The 17,954-nt window shown below is 56.4% G+C and overlaps 2 protein-coding genes across 3 annotated transcripts in view; one reads left to right on the top strand and one right to left on the bottom strand.

Moving 5' to 3' along the window:
* The first annotated feature begins 2,511 nt into the window (after positions 1-2,511).
* SLC25A47 (solute carrier family 25 member 47) lies at positions 2,512-8,446 on the top strand. The gene is made up of 6 exons (XM_010987479.3): positions 2,512-2,728; positions 4,831-4,874; positions 5,190-5,261; positions 5,970-6,152; positions 6,947-7,259; positions 7,552-8,446. Exons 1-6 carry the CDS (start codon positions 2,701-2,703, stop codon positions 7,830-7,832), a joined length of 921 nt encoding a protein of 306 aa, XP_010985781.2. The 5' UTR covers positions 2,512-2,700; the 3' UTR covers positions 7,833-8,446.
* A 2,865-nt stretch (positions 8,447-11,311) lies between these two features.
* Positions 11,312-17,954, bottom strand: part of WARS1 (tryptophanyl-tRNA synthetase 1) — a 30,576-nt gene continuing 23,933 nt past the window's right edge. For both annotated transcript variants that reach the window (XM_031454308.2, XM_010987466.3), the window contains exons 8-11: positions 16,836-16,948; positions 16,451-16,624; positions 13,613-13,753; positions 11,312-12,590 (exon numbers count right to left, since the gene is read on the bottom strand). In XM_031454308.2, the coding sequence (XP_031310168.1) occupies positions 12,429-12,590; positions 13,613-13,753; positions 16,451-16,624; positions 16,836-16,948 (590 nt within the window). In that variant the 3' untranslated portion in view covers positions 11,312-12,428. The remainder of the gene's footprint in view (positions 12,591-13,612; positions 13,754-16,450; positions 16,625-16,835; positions 16,949-17,954) is intronic.

Raw genomic sequence — 17,954 nt, forward strand, 5'->3', positions numbered from 1 at the left:
GATGGGGGTGTCGAGAAGTCAAGGGGTTTTCCCTAAGTCTCAGAGCTGGGATGAGTGGCAGAGCTGGGATTTCTTCAAATCTGGCTGGCAGCCTGGCTCCTAACTGGACGCTGAGTTGTGTCTCACTAAAGGCCAGGATGGCATCAGGACTGGCCTTGGAAGAGCTGCATCCTGCCCTTTGCCCTCTGTCGTGGCAGTGGCCACTGCCAGCCTGTGTCTCCCACTCACTCCACAAACAGCTGGGCAGGTGGAGGTGGGGCTCCCCTCCATCAGCACCAGCCTGTTCAAGGCCGGCCTGCAGGTTCACTCATCAGAGGCAGGAAATAGGTGGACAGGCAGCCCCTGCCCTGAGGGCCACCTGGACAGGGCAGCCAGGACCCTGCCATGTCAACACCTGTCTCCAGTCCTGCCAGCTTTCTTGTTAACGGGACGCTTACTGTGTGAGACCTTGGGCACGTGCACCGCCTCCCTGAGCCTCAGTGTCCTTGAAGGACTTCATGTGGGTCACATGGGGGGACGTGCTGAGCTCACCACTGGGGTCACAACCATAAGGGCGGGGCTTACAGGCATCAGGGTCTGGCCCTCGGCATTAGAGAGGGGCTGGTTGTTAGAGGGTCTCATGATCAAATCTGGCCCTGCTGTCCTCATGGCCTCGGATGAATCCCCTTTCTGGGCCTCGGTGTCTCCATCTCTAAAATGGAACCATCAACTCTGCCTCCTTCTCAGGGTTGTGATGAGGACCCCATGAGCTGGTGAAGGAAGAGTGTTTGGTTAACTAAAGCGGGGTACACTGCTGGGGGCTCACCATTCTTGTCAATGGTTTCCAGTGACCAGCAGACAGAGGTGGCCTTCAGGAGTGTCCTGGTTTGGTTAGAGGTCAAATTGACAGTGAGCCCTGCTCAGAGCTGGTCCCTGGCTGGGCTCTGGGGACTCAGAGTGAAGGCAGACCTGGCCGGGGCCCCGGGGCCAGGAAGACAAATGTGGAATCGACAGGAACAGTGTGGGACCAGGGAGTTGTGAACAAGACGGAGCAGATGGTGCACTGGCTGTGACCTGCATTTGGGCTGCTCCCCGGAGGGTTCTGACCAACCTCCCAGACACCTAGTCATCGGTGGCCTGTCTCCCCGACTCCCTCCCTGCCAACTGGAGTTCGCTGGGGACGGGGCCTGGGTGCAGCCGAGGCTATTAAAAGATATTAAATATAGTTCCCTGTGCTATACAGTAGAAACTCGAAACTTACTGTTTATCTATTTTATATATAGTAGTTAGTATCTGCAAATCTCAGACTCCCAATTTATCCCTTCCCACTCCCTTCCCCTCTGGTATCCATAAGTTTGTTTTCTATGTCTGTGAGTCTGTTTCTGTTTTGTAAATAAGTTCATTTGTCTTTTTTTTAAGATTCCACATGTAAGTGATATCATGTAGTTTTCTTTCTTTCTGGCTTACTTCACTTAGAATGACGATCTCCAGGTCCATCTATGTTGCTGCAAATGGCATTATTTTATTCTTTTTTATGGCTGAGTAGTATTCCATTGTATAAATATACCACAACTGTTTTATCCAGTCATCTGTTGATGGACATTTAGGTTGTTTCCATGCCTTGACTATTGTAAATAGTGCTTCTGTGAACATTGGGGTGCCTGTATCTTTTCAAATTAAAGTTCCCTCTGGATATATGCCCAGGAATGGGATGGCTGGATTGTATGGTAAATCAATTTTTAGCCTTTTGAGGAATCTCTATACTGTTTTCCATAATGGCTGCACCAAACTACATTCCCACCAATAGTGTAGGATGGTTTCCCGTTCTTCACACCCTCTCCAGCATTTATCATTTGTGGACTTTTGAATGATGGCCATTCAGTCTACCTCATTGTAGGTCTGATTTGCATTTCTCTGATAATTAGCGATATTGGGCATTTTTTCATGTGCCTATTGGCCATTTGTATGTCTTCATTGGGGAATTGCTTGTTTGGGCCTTCTGCCCATTTTTGGATTGGGTTGTTTGTTTTTTTGTTACTAAGTAGTATGAGCTGTTTATATATTCTGGGAATTAAGCTTTTGTCAGTTTTATCTTTTGCAAGTATTTTCTCCCATATCATAGGTTGTGCCTTTTTGTTTTGCTTATGGTTTCCTTTGTTTCTGTTTTGTAAATAAGTTCATTTATCTCATTTTTTTTTAGATTCTACATATAAGTGGTATGTTTGTTGAATGAATAAGCAAGGGAGCTTTGAGGGTTCCCTGGGTGGGAGCAATTCCAGGGGAGGTGAGAAGGCCCAAGGGCAAGGATAAGGCCTGAGCTTGGGTTTGGTGGGATGGGGGCATCACAGCCTCCCCAGGAGGTGTCTAGACTGGCTGGAGGCCCAGGCCTGCAGGCGTGGGGACAGTGAGCTTGCTTCCTGAGAGCCTGACACCTCCTGTGGCCTCTCACATACTTCCTGACATCTGGGTCCTGAGGGCACTGGGACAAGTGTCCTTTGGGGTAGGGTGGGAGGGAGTCCATTGACCCGCCTGCTGTCTAGCATGGCCTCTGCCTTCAGGGCCACTGGTCAGCAGGCTCCTGTTTCCTGTCCCCTGCCCCCCACCGCAGGTACTTAAGGTCTGAGAGGAGCCAATTGGGAGCTGTTGGAACCACCCTGGAGGTGGCATCAGACCTCTCCGAGGCAGGCTGACCCCAGGGCCTTCCTACCACCCACACTGTCCATGGATTTTGTTGCTGGAGCCCTCGGAGGTAAGAGACAGGGGCAGTGGGGCCTTGCAGGGGACAGCTGCTCCTGGAGGGGCCAGGAGGGGCTGGAGGGGGTGCTCTGCCTTGACAGCAGTGGGATTCAAAGCTCCTCTGCAAGTGGCTGGCACCTGGCGTGGGCCACATGTGCCAGGTACTGGGAGGAGAGCACAGTTTCCCTGGACACAGGGCCCAGGAGGAGGAGGAGGTGGGGTGAGTCTGCGCTGGCCTGGGGGGCAGCTCAGCCGAGTAGGCTGAGAGGCAGCAAGGGGTGGGGGCTGCTGGGTGGGGGCAGTGGGTGGTCTTTGCCTGGCCAGAGGTCTGCTGGGCGTCATAAGCGTGGAGAATGATGGCTTGGGGCGGAGGAACCAGAGGCTCCAGGAGAGGGTGGACAGTGAGGACAGACTGGGCCTGGGTCCTGCCACACTGACTGGGAGTGGTGGGTGCGGAGGGGGAGGGGCCGGTCGAGCCCGGCCCCACCCTCCCTCCGCTGGCGGCAAGCACCCAATCCCCACCTCGCTGGGCCCCCAGACTGTTTTCACTTGTGGGGAAGGGCTGTTTTGAAAGCCCAGCCCCATCTGGAGATAACCAGCCCTCCCAGCAGGCTCCTCCCAGCGTGGGCTCCTCCCAGCGTGGGCTCCTCCCAGCATTGATCACACAGGCCCGGGAGACTATTTTGGGTGAGACCCCATTGGCCTTGCTCCTCTTGTGAAATAGCAGTGGCTTGTGGTCAATACTTCTGGGAACCATGTGGGGTGTTCTCTTCAGAAGGGGAGGGCAGTGTGGAGCCAGGAAAGACCAGGGCCCTGGCCTCACCACTGGGCTTTCTGAGGTCCTTCTGTGGGCTCAGCAGCTTCCCTGGATATTAGTCTCCTAAGGAAGAGGCTCAGAGAAGGGGTTTGACTTGCCCAAGGACACACAGCAGGAAGGGCTCCAGAGTTTTGTATCTTTCCTCCAGAGCCTAGGGAGGGCCTGGGTGGGAAGGTTTCCTGCTCTGTGCCTGGCTCCAGCTCACGGTGTTCAGACCTGGTCCTTTTCCTTGAGGAATTCTAGTTTTGGAGGCAGAGATGGCAGGCTGTGGGACAGCAGCAAAACCAGGTGACAGGGGTTGTGACCAGCATGTTTTCTGGCACAGAGGCAGCCAAGAGGATGGGGATTAGGGAGGGCTCCAGAGAGGAGATGATGCTGTGGCAGGCTTTTGACGGATGAGTAGGAGTTCGGTGAGGTATATGTAAGGGTCAAGGAGGGTAATTCTACCCAAGATAGTCAGTCAGTCAGTCAGTCAGTCAGTCAGTCAGTCAGTCAGTCTTTTGCTTCACTTTCTTTATTCACTCATTCATTCATTGACTTTGTTCTTTCATTCATGCATATTTATTGAGTCCTGGGATATATAGTAAATAGGGCACAGGCTTCACATCCCTTATTGTCCTTAGATGGCCCTCACCCACCTCTTCATCCTCAGGGATGAAATTCCAGGGACCTACCTGCTTGCTCTTTGACTTCCCCACGGCTGTGCTGGGGGCTTGGCCATTGAGACCCTGGTGTTAGGAGAGAAGAAAGGAACAGGATGGTGGCATCTGGCCCTCTGTGCAGAAGGCAGAGGGCCGTGGTCCAGGAAGCCTTGGGTCCTACTCTGTCCCATGCAAACTTATGCAGTCCTTCACGGAGCCCTAGGGTGCCCTGGACTTTCCTACCTCCCAGTCTCTGCTTGAGCTGTGCCTCCCCCTCTGCCACCCCCCAGAGTTGCAAGGCGCGGTTGCCTTCCAGCTCGCAGACAAACCCTTCACAGAATGATGCTTGAGGGCGAGCTCGGCCTGGCTTGGAGTCAGGGTCCAGCAGGTGTCCTGCCAATTCTCCCAAATATGACACCGGAGGGGAGGCCAAGGAGGAGAAGCCACTAGCAGCTTGGCAGAAGTCACTTTACCTCTCTGAGCCTGTTTCCTCATCTGTACAATGGGGGTCACTCCCCTCACTGATGAGACACAGTGTGGAGGAGAAGAGCTGGGTTTGGGTCTCTCTCAGTGGGAGTGCGGTCGGGGCTGCCCCTCCTTCCCTGAGATGGGCTCAGGCTCCTGCCCTCCTCACTGGTTTCTTGGGTTTCCTTCCAGGCGTCTGCGGTGTTGCTGTGGGCTACCCCCTGGACACGGTGAAGGTACGGTCATAGCCAGGCCCCTGCCACCCATCCTGAGGCTCCTGCCTGGATTTAGGACTCCCACCAATGAGCAGAAGACCTTCCTAGTCTGCTACTCAGACCAAGTCCCCATCATGGTCCTCAGGATTGTCAGTGCCCCTTTCTCACCCCTGTGCCTCCCAGATTTCTCATCTTAAATGAGACTCCCTATCCCTGCTCTGCCCACAGTCAGCAGGCCTTCAACAATCAAGAGGTTGGCTCTTTCCCTACTCCAGGGCCTGCTGACCTTGCCCCAGTCCTGGAGCCACCCTTTCCTGAAGCCTGCTTCTCCCACAGGTCAGGATCCAGACAGAGCCCAAGTACACAGGCATCTGGCACTGTATCCGGGACACATATCGCCAAGAGCAGGTAGGCCTGGGGCCAGGGTAATGGGCAGGGGGTGCTGGGGCCTCAGACCCCAGGGCTGCCACTCACCACCTGGCCTGGCAATGCTGAGCCCCTTTCTGGGCCTCAGTTCTCTCACCTTCCAAATGAGGATAATTGCACCAAGTTCCTGGACTCCTCTGAGGACTAGAGCCGGGATGTCTGGCACACGAGAGGTGCTAAGAATGAGGCCCTGCCTCCAGGAGAGGGTCTAGAGGGGGCATCTGGGGCCTCTGATGGTCAGGGGAGGGACCTGTCTGCATTTCTGCAGTCTGAGCACCCTTTGAAAGTGCACTGGGTAGAGTTGTCAGGGGTCCCCAGGTCCAGCTCAGGTCTGGAGGACGGTCTCAGGGACACTTACCAAAGTGAACTTGTGAATCAGTGCCGGCTGTGGGCGAGTAAAAGAGAAAGAGCAACCACGAAGCTCCTGGTTTAACATCACTGCCATCCCCTAGCTGCCCTAGGTCAGGCCTGGCCCCGTCTCCTCATTCCCTTTGCACAACCTAAGTTGAGTGGGACAATCCCCGTCTTACAGCCAAGGAAACGCAGGCCCTTGCTGGCAAGTGACTTGCTGGGGGTTTTGCAGTGAGGGTGGGCGGGGCAGGGTGAGGTTCAGGGGCCCTTTGGGCAGCCACTCCTCCCGGCTGGGCCTCAGCCTGACTCGGGCCCTTGGTCCCCTCCACCTGCTGCCAGGTGTGGGGCTTCTACAGGGGCCTCTCGCTGCCCGTGTGCACGGTGTCCCTGGTCTCATCTGTGTCTTTCGGCACCTACCACCACTGCCTCGCACACATCTGCCAGCTCCGGTACGGCAGCGCCGACGCCAAACCCGCCAAGACTGACATCACGCTCTCAGGGTTCGCCTCTGGACTCGTCCGTGTGAGTGGGGTGGGGTGATGGGGTCCAGGGACTGCAGGGGTGGGGAGAGGTCATGAGGGCCTGAGAGGGCACTGAGCCCTGCAGGAGGGGAAACTGAGGCTTGCTCAGGGCAGAAGCTGGATTGAGGCTGGGGACTGAGGGTGCAGACTCGGCTGACTTGTTAACTGAGAGCACTTGAGTGTGCTAGGGAGCCTCTCTGAGCTTCTGTCTCTTCCTCTGTGACAAGTGTGGTGAGGTTATGAGTGTGGAGCTCCCAGCACAGGGTCTGACAGGTATGAGCACCCACAAGATGGCAGCCAATAGTATTAGTAAATTATAATCTGTCATATACTAATGTGATCAAATGTTTTATATGTATAACTGAATCAATTTGTTGTACGCTGGAAACTAACACAATATTGTGAATCAATTATACTTCAAAAAAGTTATCAAATGCTTACATTAAGTGTTATACTTTTCTTACATTAAATAATACATTAATATGTCATTAACATATTAATTACGTGATTAAATACTTTTGGGACCTGAAGTCATAGATGGTTACCCGGCAGCTCCTGTGTGTGGAGCCACTTTGCCAGCAGAGAGGGTGTCACCGGAGAGAGCACTGGCTCCAGCTTGCACGGGCAGGGCTGGCTCTGAACCCTGCTCCACCGTGGCCAGTGGGCCAGCCTGGAGCTCCGTGGGGCCCAGGGTCCCCAGATGTCATTGTGGGCAGCACAAGGCTGATGGGGGAGGCCAGGTACAGGGAGCGTGGGCAGAGCTGCCGCCTCATCCCCGCCCCCGCTCTGCTCCAGGTGTTCCTGACCTCGCCCACCGAGGTGGCCAAGGTCCGTCTGCAGACACAGACGCAGCAGCAGCGCCCCTCGGCCTCGGGGCCCTCGGCTGCACCCCCCATGTGTCCTGCGCCCCCTGCCAGTCTTGCACCGGAGCCCAAGTACCGTGGGCCGCTGCACTGCCTGGCCACGGTGGCCCAGGAGGAGGGCCTGAGGGGCCTCTACAAGGGCAGCTCAGCCCTGCTCTTCCGGGATGGCCACTCTTTCGCCACCTACTTCCTCTCCTACGCCATCCTCTGTGAGTGGCTCACTCCTGCTGGCCGCAACCAGCCAGGTGAGATGGGGGCTGAGGCGTGGGACAGTGGTGGGGCTCAGCCCCAGGGGAGTGGAGGCCGGGAGGGGAGACGTGGATGAGGCCGCACTGGTACCCGGTGCCTCCTGGGTGGGAACCTCGATGCCTTCAACACGAAAGGACAGACCTGTTCTGGGTGGCGCTGGATGGGTCACGTTCACGGTGAGAGCCCAGGGCTCCCTCCTGCCTGGGCCCTGACCTGGGTGCCCATCTGCCCTCCTCGGGGGCCCCAGTCTGGCTTCCAACCAAGGCCCGTGTGGGGCTTTCCTGGCAGATGTCTTGGGCGTGCTGGTGGCCGGTGGCTGTGCAGGGGTGCTGGCCTGGGCGGTGGCCACCCCCATGGATGTGATCAAGTCGCGCCTGCAGGCGGACGGGCAGGGCCAGCAGCGCTACCGGGGCCTCCTGCACTGCATGGTGAGCAGCGTTCGGGAGGAGGGGCCGCGGGTGCTCTTCAAGGGGCTGTCGCTCAACTGCTGCCGCGCCTTCCCTGTCAACATGGTGGTCTTCGTCACCTACGAAGCCGTGCTGAGGCTCACGCGGGGCCTGCTCACATAACCGGTTCCCACGAGCCAGGGGCCGACCTGCCAGCAGTTTCTGGAGGTCCTTGGAGCTGGAGAGGGCAGAGGGGAGTGTTGGGGTCCAGGCCCCACCAGGCCATCCCCCAGGGCATCCGGGGCCTCCCTGCCCAGCAACTGACCACAAGAAGGTCATGGGGCCCATCTGCCGTCGGCCCGGGGTTGGCCTGAGGGTCACACGTGCCAGGGAGAAGGGGGCCTCTGGGATGAGGATGTGGCTGCAGGGAGTCATTTGTGCATTTGGTCACTTTTCACCCCGGCTTCCCTTTTCCCTCCCCTTGCCGCCCCATGTCTTCAGAGCACCCCTGTGTCCTCTTGGCCCCCCGCCCCCCCCCCCCCCCAGCTCTCCATGCTCTCTAGTGTGCTCTTCATGCCTGGTCTCTCAGAGGCAGCCACCTGGTCTCCCCACCAGATGGAACCCGGGCACAGCTATCTGGCGCCTGGCCCGCTCAGCCCCTGTGCCAGGCAGCTCAGAGAGGCGCTGCAGGGCAGCCCCGGGGAGCTCGGTGTGAGGTCTGCTCACAGGTCTGGTCGCTCTGCTGTAGACCCTGGAGATGAAGCGGAGAGCTGTTGCCAATAAAATGTTTCTCAAGATGTCAGTGGTGATGCTCTGTGTTCTGTGGGGCTGGTGACCGGTTTCCTCATCTCCAGCTCATCCTCAAGAGGCCAAGCCCTCCAAACTTGTGTGACCAGGGCTCCCACTGTGCAGATGGGCACACTGAGGCCCAGCCCAGCACTCTGGCTGGCTCCACTCTCTTGGCCTTTGGGGCTGGGGGGCCTGGCCTGTGCCCTGAGCCCTGCCACAGGGGGCCACTCAAGAGTTCAACATGGCACCTGCTCTCCTCACCAAACCCACCCAAACCCACCCCCTTTCTCAGGGAAACTGGGCTCCAGCCAGTTCCAGCCAGCTGGCCCCTCCAGTGCAGCCCAGGGGATGTGAGCCGCCTTTCCAAGGGGCCTGGAGGAGGGAGGGTCCGTGTGTCCTCGACACCGCTGGGTCCTTACATAGGTTACACATTATCACAACAGCTCAGAGACGGGCCAGGCCTGCCCAAGGTCGCCCAGCAGGGAGGATGTGGGGAGGTGCACACCTGCACTGCTGAGGCCCAGCCGTCACTTTGGCACCATGCCGCTTCCAGTGACGGTCCAGCATGAACCTGCCCGGTCCCCACTGCAGCAGCCCTCTGGTAAAGCCAGGCAACACCATCTTCACTCAGACACTGGCCTTGACCGTGTCTTTGGACTGAAGGACCTCCAGTGTCCTGGCTGAAGGAAACTCCTCCCAATTCCTGGAACACGTTGGGGGACCCTCTCCTCTGGTCTGCTCCTGTCATACAGACCCAAGGACTTGCCCACATCCTGTGCTCTCTGCCCAGAACGCCCTTCCTCCTCCTCTGCCTGGCTAACTCCACATCCCAGGCGTCACTTTCTCCAGGAAGCTCTCCCTTCCTGACCACTGCTGCTGTTAGGTCTGCTCCGCTCCCATGGGGCCCTGGTTCATTGTCTGGTCACTATCCTCCTCCTGCCCCAACCCCCACCCCACCCAAGACTATGAGCTGCCCACGATCAGCATGTCTGATATGGACTATATCCAGCTCAGGGCCTGGCACATAGCAGGTGCTCAGGGGGTGTGGAATGAATAAATGCATGAGTGAATGAATGAAGCCCTGCAGTGCATCCTCGAAGTTCATCACGCTTGCAGTTAAAGAGGCTGAGAGCTTTGGCCGGGTGCTGGGGGAAGGGCATCACTAACAAAAGGTTTCAGTGTTCATCAAACCCTGTCCTTGCGTCCACCCTTGGCAAGAAGACCACTAGCGTGCCCACCTCCTGTGGCCTTCCCCGGGGTAGGGTGGGGACCATCGGTCACTGAACGCTGGCCCCATCCAAGCTGGGGAAGTGGCTCTGTGGGAAGGCCAGGGCCTCGCTCTTGCTACAACTTCCAGGTGCCAAGGCCCTCTGGAGGACCAACCCAGCCCTTTCTTTAGAAATGGGGAAGTGAAGGAGTGCGGAAGAGAAGGGCGAGACACAGAATCAAAGGGCCAGAGCTAGGTTTTCCCACTAAGCAAGTCCAAGCTGCACCTGAAGTTTTGAATGAGAGAGATAAAGGGTAGTCACCCGAGGGCTTACTGGGGAACCACGGGGCTGCTGGGCTCATGTGCTGAGGCCTGCGTGGGACCTCGCCGTGTGGTGCCGTCCCTCACCGCCCCCGCCAGCTCTCCACTCTGTTTAGTGTGCTCTCACTGTCCCAGATGCAGCTTGATGGGGCCGGGCCAGACCCGAGGACCAAAGAACAGCTAGGTCTGAAGGCTAGACATTCACATCACAGGGGATGGTAACCGACCTCCCACCTCACTCCCGGCGCTGCTGCCTGTCCTAATCCAGGGCATCTCTCAGCAAAGAATCCACTGGTTTTTAGCAAAGTGTAGGTGGTAGGAGGGTCTTAACCAGCAGTGACCTTGGGCAAGTCCCTTGACCTCAGATCCAGGGCCCAGCTCCTAAGACCCACATGAGGTGGTGTTGCTTTTGTTTTATGGGGAGCTGGGGGGGGGTCCACCCAAAGTCACTGGCCTGTGTCACCTTTCTGTGGCCCCAGGATGATGCTCTGGGTGAGTGAAGGGGCAGCTTTGCTGCCCTGGAGACTTCACTGTGTTCCCTCCTGTGGTGTGGACACAATGGAGCAACGATAGGTCGCCTGAGCTGTCCAGGCCACACTCCCACGGCCCCACCATGGGTGGCTCACTCCACGGGCCACATCCAGCCATGAGCGGGGGCAGGGGCCCAGCCTGGCGGGAATCAAGGCAGGGAGAGGAGACATGGGTGAGCTCGTGCCGCACACTGGTACTGGGGCCTCCCAGGGCGGAAACCTCAGGGCCCTTGTGCAAACTGGTCCCTCTGTGTGTGGGCAGAGCAACATGAAAGTCAGGACAGGCCTATTCTGCAACAAACCCACTGTGTGGCTTTGGACAAGTCACATTCTCCTCTCCCGAGCCTCAGTTTCCCTACTTGTAACACGAGGGGGCGAGCTGAGTGAGCCCAGAGCTCCTTTCCAGCTGGGGCCTGCCCTGGGCCCCCATGAATGGCCTGTGGCCCAGCTCACAGTCTGGCCCCTGTCCCTACCCGGCACCGCTCTGACCACCCTGTGGCTGCCTCCCTCTCCCACAAATGAAGACATCTGCTTGCATTCCCCACCCGCTGTTGGAAACATCACACTCTGTGAGAGTCAGCATCAGGGAGGCTGCCGAGGGCTCGGAAGGCAGACAGGCTCCTTGCTCCTGATTCCTGGGAGCCAGCGCCTCAGAGCCATGGGGGCTTCCAGGACAGTGTGTCCATCCCACATTTATCCAAGTGTGATGCTCGTGGAGTCAAGGGCCGTCCACGGAGGGGCAGGTGTAGCACAGCCCCCGACTGCAGTGAGGCCCCTGCTTGCACCTCCAACCCCAGTCAGCACAGTGACACAGGTGGGACCAAGGGGAGTTTATTTGTTGTGAGCAAGACTGGAGTAGAGCAGTCAGGAGTGGGCCCTGCGCCTCCAGAAAGGGCAGACACTTCAACCAAGGGCATTCCCTGAGATGTCTTCTGCTTTCCCCAAACTACACAGGGCGCACGTTCAAACGGGCCTCCGTTGGACACGCCACAAAAGGCCTTGGGGCCACTGCACGCTGTCTAGCTGCGTCCACCTGTCTGGGGACACAGGCAGGGCTCTGCTCTATAGACTTCCATGTCAGTCGAGCATCAAAACAAAAGCATCTGCAAAGGCAACAGAGTCCCCGCAGCACCTGGCACAATTGGAGCAAAGCGGCCACCGGTTTTCAGTACGGAGTGTCTAGGATCACTTGGTGGAAACATAGTATTAGTACATTTGGGGAAAAGAGCGTGATTTCTGGAGTAGAGTGCGTGCATGGTCTGGCGCTTAGTAAACTGGGAAGTTTCACCCACAAAAGACTCAATTTAATAACAACTGGTCAACTCTGGCCAGTATTCAACGTTAAAGGCAGCTTTCGAGCAGAGATCTCTCACAGTCAGAAGTACAGCAGAGCTTTTAGCTAGCAATTTTTAATTTTGGGGGGTGGGGCAGGGGCTGAAATACATCTTGTGCTCATTAAACTTTGCCACATCAACTTTTCAAAACTTTTTTTTTCCGGTTTTATGGTCATGACATTTTGACTCTAGGTCTGTACATGTAGACTATGTATTCTTTTATAGAGCAGGTTTAAGAGTCTATTTGAAACTGTAGGATGCTTTCAAATAGCTGTCATCCTATGGACCAGAGCAGTCTGGCCAGTGGACACCTAGCCCAAGGCTCCACATCCCTGCAGCTGATTTGTGGGAGAGACTCCAGCTGGACTTGTCTGCGCGACCATGCAGTATCCCCTGGCACCCACTCCCCCCCATGGGGTTATGCTCACACGAGACCGACAATGACATTCAGCAGAAGAAACAGTACTGGTACATACACAGGGCTTAGAGACACCAGGCCAGTAATTACCGTGCGACAGAGCCTAAGGGTAGTGCTGATTTGGCTGGGCTGGGATGACTGGTAAATTACATCTCTCAGCACGTGTATATAAAAGGGGCGTTACTGGAAGTCGTAGGACAGCTTCCGGGGAGTCATGAACTCCTTCACGATCTCGTCTGTGACCTCCTTGCGTCGGGCCTGGTGCTCGGCAATCAAGGGCTGCAGGACCTCAATGAGTGTCTTCTTGAGCTCACCGGTGAGCAGGGCCCCGCTGGTATAATCCTGACCGGGAGGAGGTGGGTGCGGTGAGAAATGGCCACGCAGCCCTGGGCACCTCCTGCCCCGGGCACCACCGCGCGGAGCCCACACGGCTGTGTGGGCGGCGCAGAGGCTGGGCCTTAAGCCACGCTTTTCTTAAAGGGACTGGTAGGGGGCTCGGCCTCCCTGCCGGGTCACAAACTCCAGGCCCTGAGACAGATGCTCCCTTCAGCCTTACTGGCTTCTCTAAAATCTCTGTTGAATCTTTTTTCATTTTCTGATTGCAAAGTAATAAGTATGCGTCGAACAAACTTAATAAGTACCTAAGCCACAAAGAAGCAGCCAAGTAAAGAAAGTGCCCAGAAGTTGAGGGCCACCGCTAACACCCTGGCAGGTTTGGATTGCTTCCTGGAGCACTGTACGCGCACACAGCGGCTCTCACTGCGTTTCCAATTTCCTGTCCTGTTATCACTACTGCATGCATTTTATCCCTGTGACTAAAACCTCACGGCTGCTTAGTAACCCCTCCTGTTATGATTCTTAGTTAACGGTTTCTCTGTTGTAGAATCTCCTCTGAACTTTCTGCTATTGTCATTTTTAACACCTTTGCACAGGGAGTTTTTTATTCTGGATTCGTTCCTTGGAAAAAAATTCCAAGAACTGGAAAACCTGAGACGAAGGCTATGAATATTCTTTGGGCTCTTTGTATCCATTGCCAAACTGCTCGCCAAGAGGCTGTGCTGACAACACTTGATGTAGCCGGGCGAGCCCTGAAGCGTCTGGACTGCGGTCACTGCAGATGCGACCCCCACCCCACCAATCTGGGGGTGTTGTTCCAGCACTCATGATGCCTTGTTTTCGTTTATGTTTCTCTGATGGCTAGAAGGGTTAAACCTTTCCGTATGGCGATTACCTAGCAGTTTGTATTTCCTGCTGTGTGAACTTCCTGTTCCCAAGGTTTCAGGGCACTCGGTCAAGAACACGCCCGACAGACTCAACCTCGGCCTCTCTCAGCGGGCCTGTCCCACCCTCCAGGCCAGACTCACCTTCCGGATCTGCTCCAGCTTGTCATCGTCCTCGAGGAAGAAGGTCAGGTACATGAAGGACACATCCACGTCACAGTTGCCCCCAAGCTGCCGGTGCTCCTCAACGGTGTCTCTGCCTCCGGAAAATGCGTGCTTGTTGACCTGCGCCGGTGAGGGGACAGAGGTGGCGGTGGGCCTGGACACCCTGCGGTGGAGGCTGGCCAGGAGCCCCGGGGCGGGAGGAGCCCCCAAACTGCTCCTTCCTGAGGAGCCTGGGCACGAGCCACAGTGGGGCTCGCTGCAGTGGGGCCTGGAGGGCGGGTTAGCTTTGAGCACCCCCCTCACAGACACAGGAGAGTCAAGGAGGCCAGAGCACACCTGAGCTGAAATTTGGGGGACATGTTCTAAGTGCTCTCAGGTGACGAGCTGCAGAAAGTGGATGAACACTGTCCATCTTCAGAGTCAGAGGGGTGACTGGGAAGGGGCGGGCGCACTGTCAGCAGAGGACAGGAGAGCCTGACCCAGCTCGGCTGCCACCCCCCACGTGGACAAGAGGACGGGGGCACAAGGACAGGGCTCACAGGGAGAGCAGCACCCACAAGAAGTGTGAAGGCGGCAGGCCGGCTGGCAGGACCCCGTGTGAAAACATGCAGTTTTAGCAGCTGAAGACTCAGAAGCTAACAAAACGGTTTTTCGGAATCACTGAAGGTCATCTTAGAGAAATCAGGGTCAAGAGGTGAGAGAGGAAAAACCAAAAAGGAGACACAAAGTTCCTTCAGGGCTCTTCCCATGAGCATTTGAGAACCTTACTACGTACAAATGCCACCCTCACTGCTTTCACGGGGAGAGGGTGCGTAGAGCAGGGGTGTCTCAGTGGAGACGTTCAGTCAGTCCCCCAGGAGGACCTCAGGGCCGGTGACTAGCCGGGGCGCCCAGCGGCAGCAGACAAACATCAGGGGCAGAGGCCGGCAGGCACCAGCGAGGTCAGAGGAACCCACCCTTCTTGGCAGGACGGCGGAAGCTGGCTGGAGGGCTCTGGCAGGGCATCATGTCACAGCCCACAGGAGGCATGCGTTGGCCAGCACTGCAAAGGAGCTGCCCCACTCTCCACTTCTAAACTGCGATCTTCAATTTGGGCAGCACTCTACAGTTTACAACTGCTTTTATAGGTGATCTCACGTAACCCTTGCCTCTATTCTGTGAAGTTTGTACAGCTGCTCCCACTTCACCATGACACCTGGACAACCACGGTCACTCACCACCTGCAGGTGAGTGGTGGGGCCCAGGTAACCCAGGGCTCCTGACTCCAGGCCCGGAAGGGCCTAAGCTGTGGGGGACCTGGGATATGGTCCTGCCTCACTGCTTCCCAGCTGTGTGAACGCAGGGAGGCTGCTGGGCCCCTCTGAACCTAACTTCCTTGGCTGAGAAATGGACACAGCCTCCAGGGGGTTGTGGGACTGACTGAGGTCACACAGGTAAGTGTGCGGCAGGCAGTCATGCAGCCAAGCCTCCGTGTCTCTGGTGTGGCCGCTGTTGTTCCTGTTGGGAGAGGGCCAGGGCAGATGGCCCCTCCTTGGCTGGCGAGGAGATTCTGATCCTGGAGCTGAAGGTAGGCTTGGGGTTTGAGAACAAGGGCCTGACCTGCCCCTGACCTGCCCCACAGGGCAGCCGTGATGCCAGCGTGTGGTTCCTGACCTTACACTCACTGCTCATGTAACCCTTGGGTCTTTGTTGGTCCCTGAACGAATGAAAAATGTCCCAGAGCCGTAAATGACTTCCTTAAAACAACACCTCAAAAACAAAACAAAATGACTTTTCTGCTGGAGGGAACAGGACCTTCCCTTCCCCTCTTCACCCTGTTCTGGAATTTTCAGCAGAAGCGAAAGAGAAAGAAAAAGCCCTGTTCACACCAGCCTCCAACTGAGGGTGGGAAAGCCGGCGACTGCCACTTCCTGGAAGACTGTTCTGATCTCAAGGGCTCCCCCTTGTCAGCCAGAATTTGGGACTTTCCAGAAGGGGCAGGGGCCCAGCAGTGACTCAGATGGTTGCGTTTCAGTCCTCAAATACAGTTTCTGGCACTCCTGTTCTAATCTTCCAACCTGCAAAAACACACCTGGTTCCAAATTAATTGTCAACAGCTTTGTGGAACAGTGAGGGAATTGTTCACAAACTGGCAATTCAGAACCGAGCAACAGGAGTGCGGTCCCGAAAAATGAGGAGGCACAAACTAACTGATTTCTAGTTTCTCTGGTGACTCACAAAATATTTAGTGAGCACTCCTGGGCCAGACCCAACTGTCTTGTGGAAGGACATTTATCAGTTTGGAGCCTCTGATAGGACACCCCACCTTGGTGATGGTGGCTCATGGGCCAGGAGGGCACCTGCTGGTTCTGGTGGAAACGTGGTTGAATTGGTCTCCCTCTCTGGGCCCCATCCTTCTCGTCCTTAAGGGGCACACAGCATTGTCTCCTAGCGCAAAGTGGAACCGGGAAATATGCAGAAAGCTCCTGGACCAGCTCCTGGAGTCCTTAGCCCCTGAGCTGGGGGATCAGAAATGTCCTCATTTTTCTCTATGGTTTAACTATAACTAAAGAAAGTTGCCATGATTTTGCTTCCCCAACAGAGTTGGTGAGAAAAGCAAGAGATGGAAAAACAAAACAAAACAAAAATTCAGAATTTTGCCCTCAAAAGGCTACAACCAAATTCACCTGGGATCTGGGAACAGGGCCGGGCTGCCTGGATCCCAGGATCCAAGGTCGCTGTGGCAGTGGAGGCCGAAGCACAGAGCAGGGGTGCCCGTCTCCCTGCACACAGTGAGTCTCCCTGCACGCAGGCTGCTCCCACCCGGGCGGCGCTCACCTTGGTCTTGATCTGCTTGGCTGTGTCGGTGAGGAAGATGGAGGAGTTGGGGTCGCTGGCACTCATCTTGGTCTGGGCACCCTGCAGGGCAGGGAAGAAGGTCGAGTGCAGCAGGGCGGGCTTCGGGTAGCCGATCCTGGGGGCCACGTCCCTGGTCATCCGGAAGTAAGGGTCCTGGGTGAAGGGAGGGGACAGTAGAAGGAGGGGCCCGCCGTCAGCCCGTGCGCAGCCCCTGCAAGGGCCTCATGGCGACACCCCCAAGCTTCCCAGGAGTTTAAGGAATTGACTCTTGCCTCCCCAACATCTTTCAAACCTCCTTTCCCACTGAAGAGAGGAGGAACCTCCTGCAACCCCCAGACGACAGAAGCCCAGCTCTGCTCCTGACCTGGTCAATGGCACACGGGATGAGGCACTGCACATCTGTCTGGTCTCGGAAGATCTGAGGGAACGAGTTGCTGAAGGAGGGGGCGGCCTGGATGGCAGGAAAGCTGATCTTCCCTAGAAGTGAGGACCAAATAGCTTCACACACGAGACCAGTTCCCTCTAGGTAACTGGCCCAGTGAGAGGGCAGAACAAAAACATGCTTCCTCCCACTGGAAAAGTAACAACCACTAAGGAAAATCTGAAAACTACAGAAAAGTAGAAAGAAGAAAAAAATCTGCAGTCCCAACTTGTGTCTGTTTCCTTCCGTTTTCCCTTCACTCCACTCTGCATTTTAGCTGTCCTCTCTCCAGTCGGTTCCCTACCTGTCCCACACTGTGACGTTTACATACGTGTCAGCCGTGCCCCACCCACTGGCTGTCTAGGTGGTCCCACATTTTTAATGACTATAAACGCTGGTATCTTGGTCCATAACTGTTCTCGGTAGCTTGTATGCTGCTGCTGTTAACGCTGCTATTGCTGTTTGCTCAGGCCTGCCGAAGTGGGATCCTGGGGTCAAAGGGCATGGACCTCCATGTGGGCCTGACGAGTAGAGCCCGGCCAGCCCACCAGCGTGGTGCCAGCCCTGAAATCCTGTCTCTGGTGCTGTCTCCAGGCAGCCGTTTTCTCCTACTTCAGAAAGAGACACCCCAGTTCTGGGTTTCTACCTTTCTCTAGGGGACAGGTGGGCGGCTACTAGCGAGCGCCCCTATCGCAGCATGGAGCTGCTTGTGGGTGCCGGGCTCGGGCTCAGGGCCTTTCCTGGGGTCGTCTGCACCCCACAACTCACTGGAGAAGGTGCCACTGCTGTCTCATCTTGCGTGTGTGGACCTCAGGCTCTGAGTGCTTCTGTGGGTCCCCAGACCTAGGGCACAGCCAGTAGGTGCCGAGCCAGGATTCCGAGCCGGGTCTCCTGACAGCGGTGTGTGCAGCAGCTCCTCCCACCTCCATCTCCTTACTCACTCGGTGCAGCCCCGATGGAGACACCGCCCCACTAGAGATGCCCGGATTCCCAGGATTAAAAACCACTTCAAACCGTTGGGTTATGTCCCCGTCGTCAGGAGTGAACCTGAGACATCAAGCG

The sequence above is a fragment of the Camelus dromedarius genome, chromosome 5, assembly GCF_036321535.1.
Source record: "Camelus dromedarius isolate mCamDro1 chromosome 5, mCamDro1.pat, whole genome shotgun sequence".
NCBI classification, from domain to species: Eukaryota; Metazoa; Chordata; class Mammalia; order Artiodactyla; family Camelidae; genus Camelus; species Camelus dromedarius.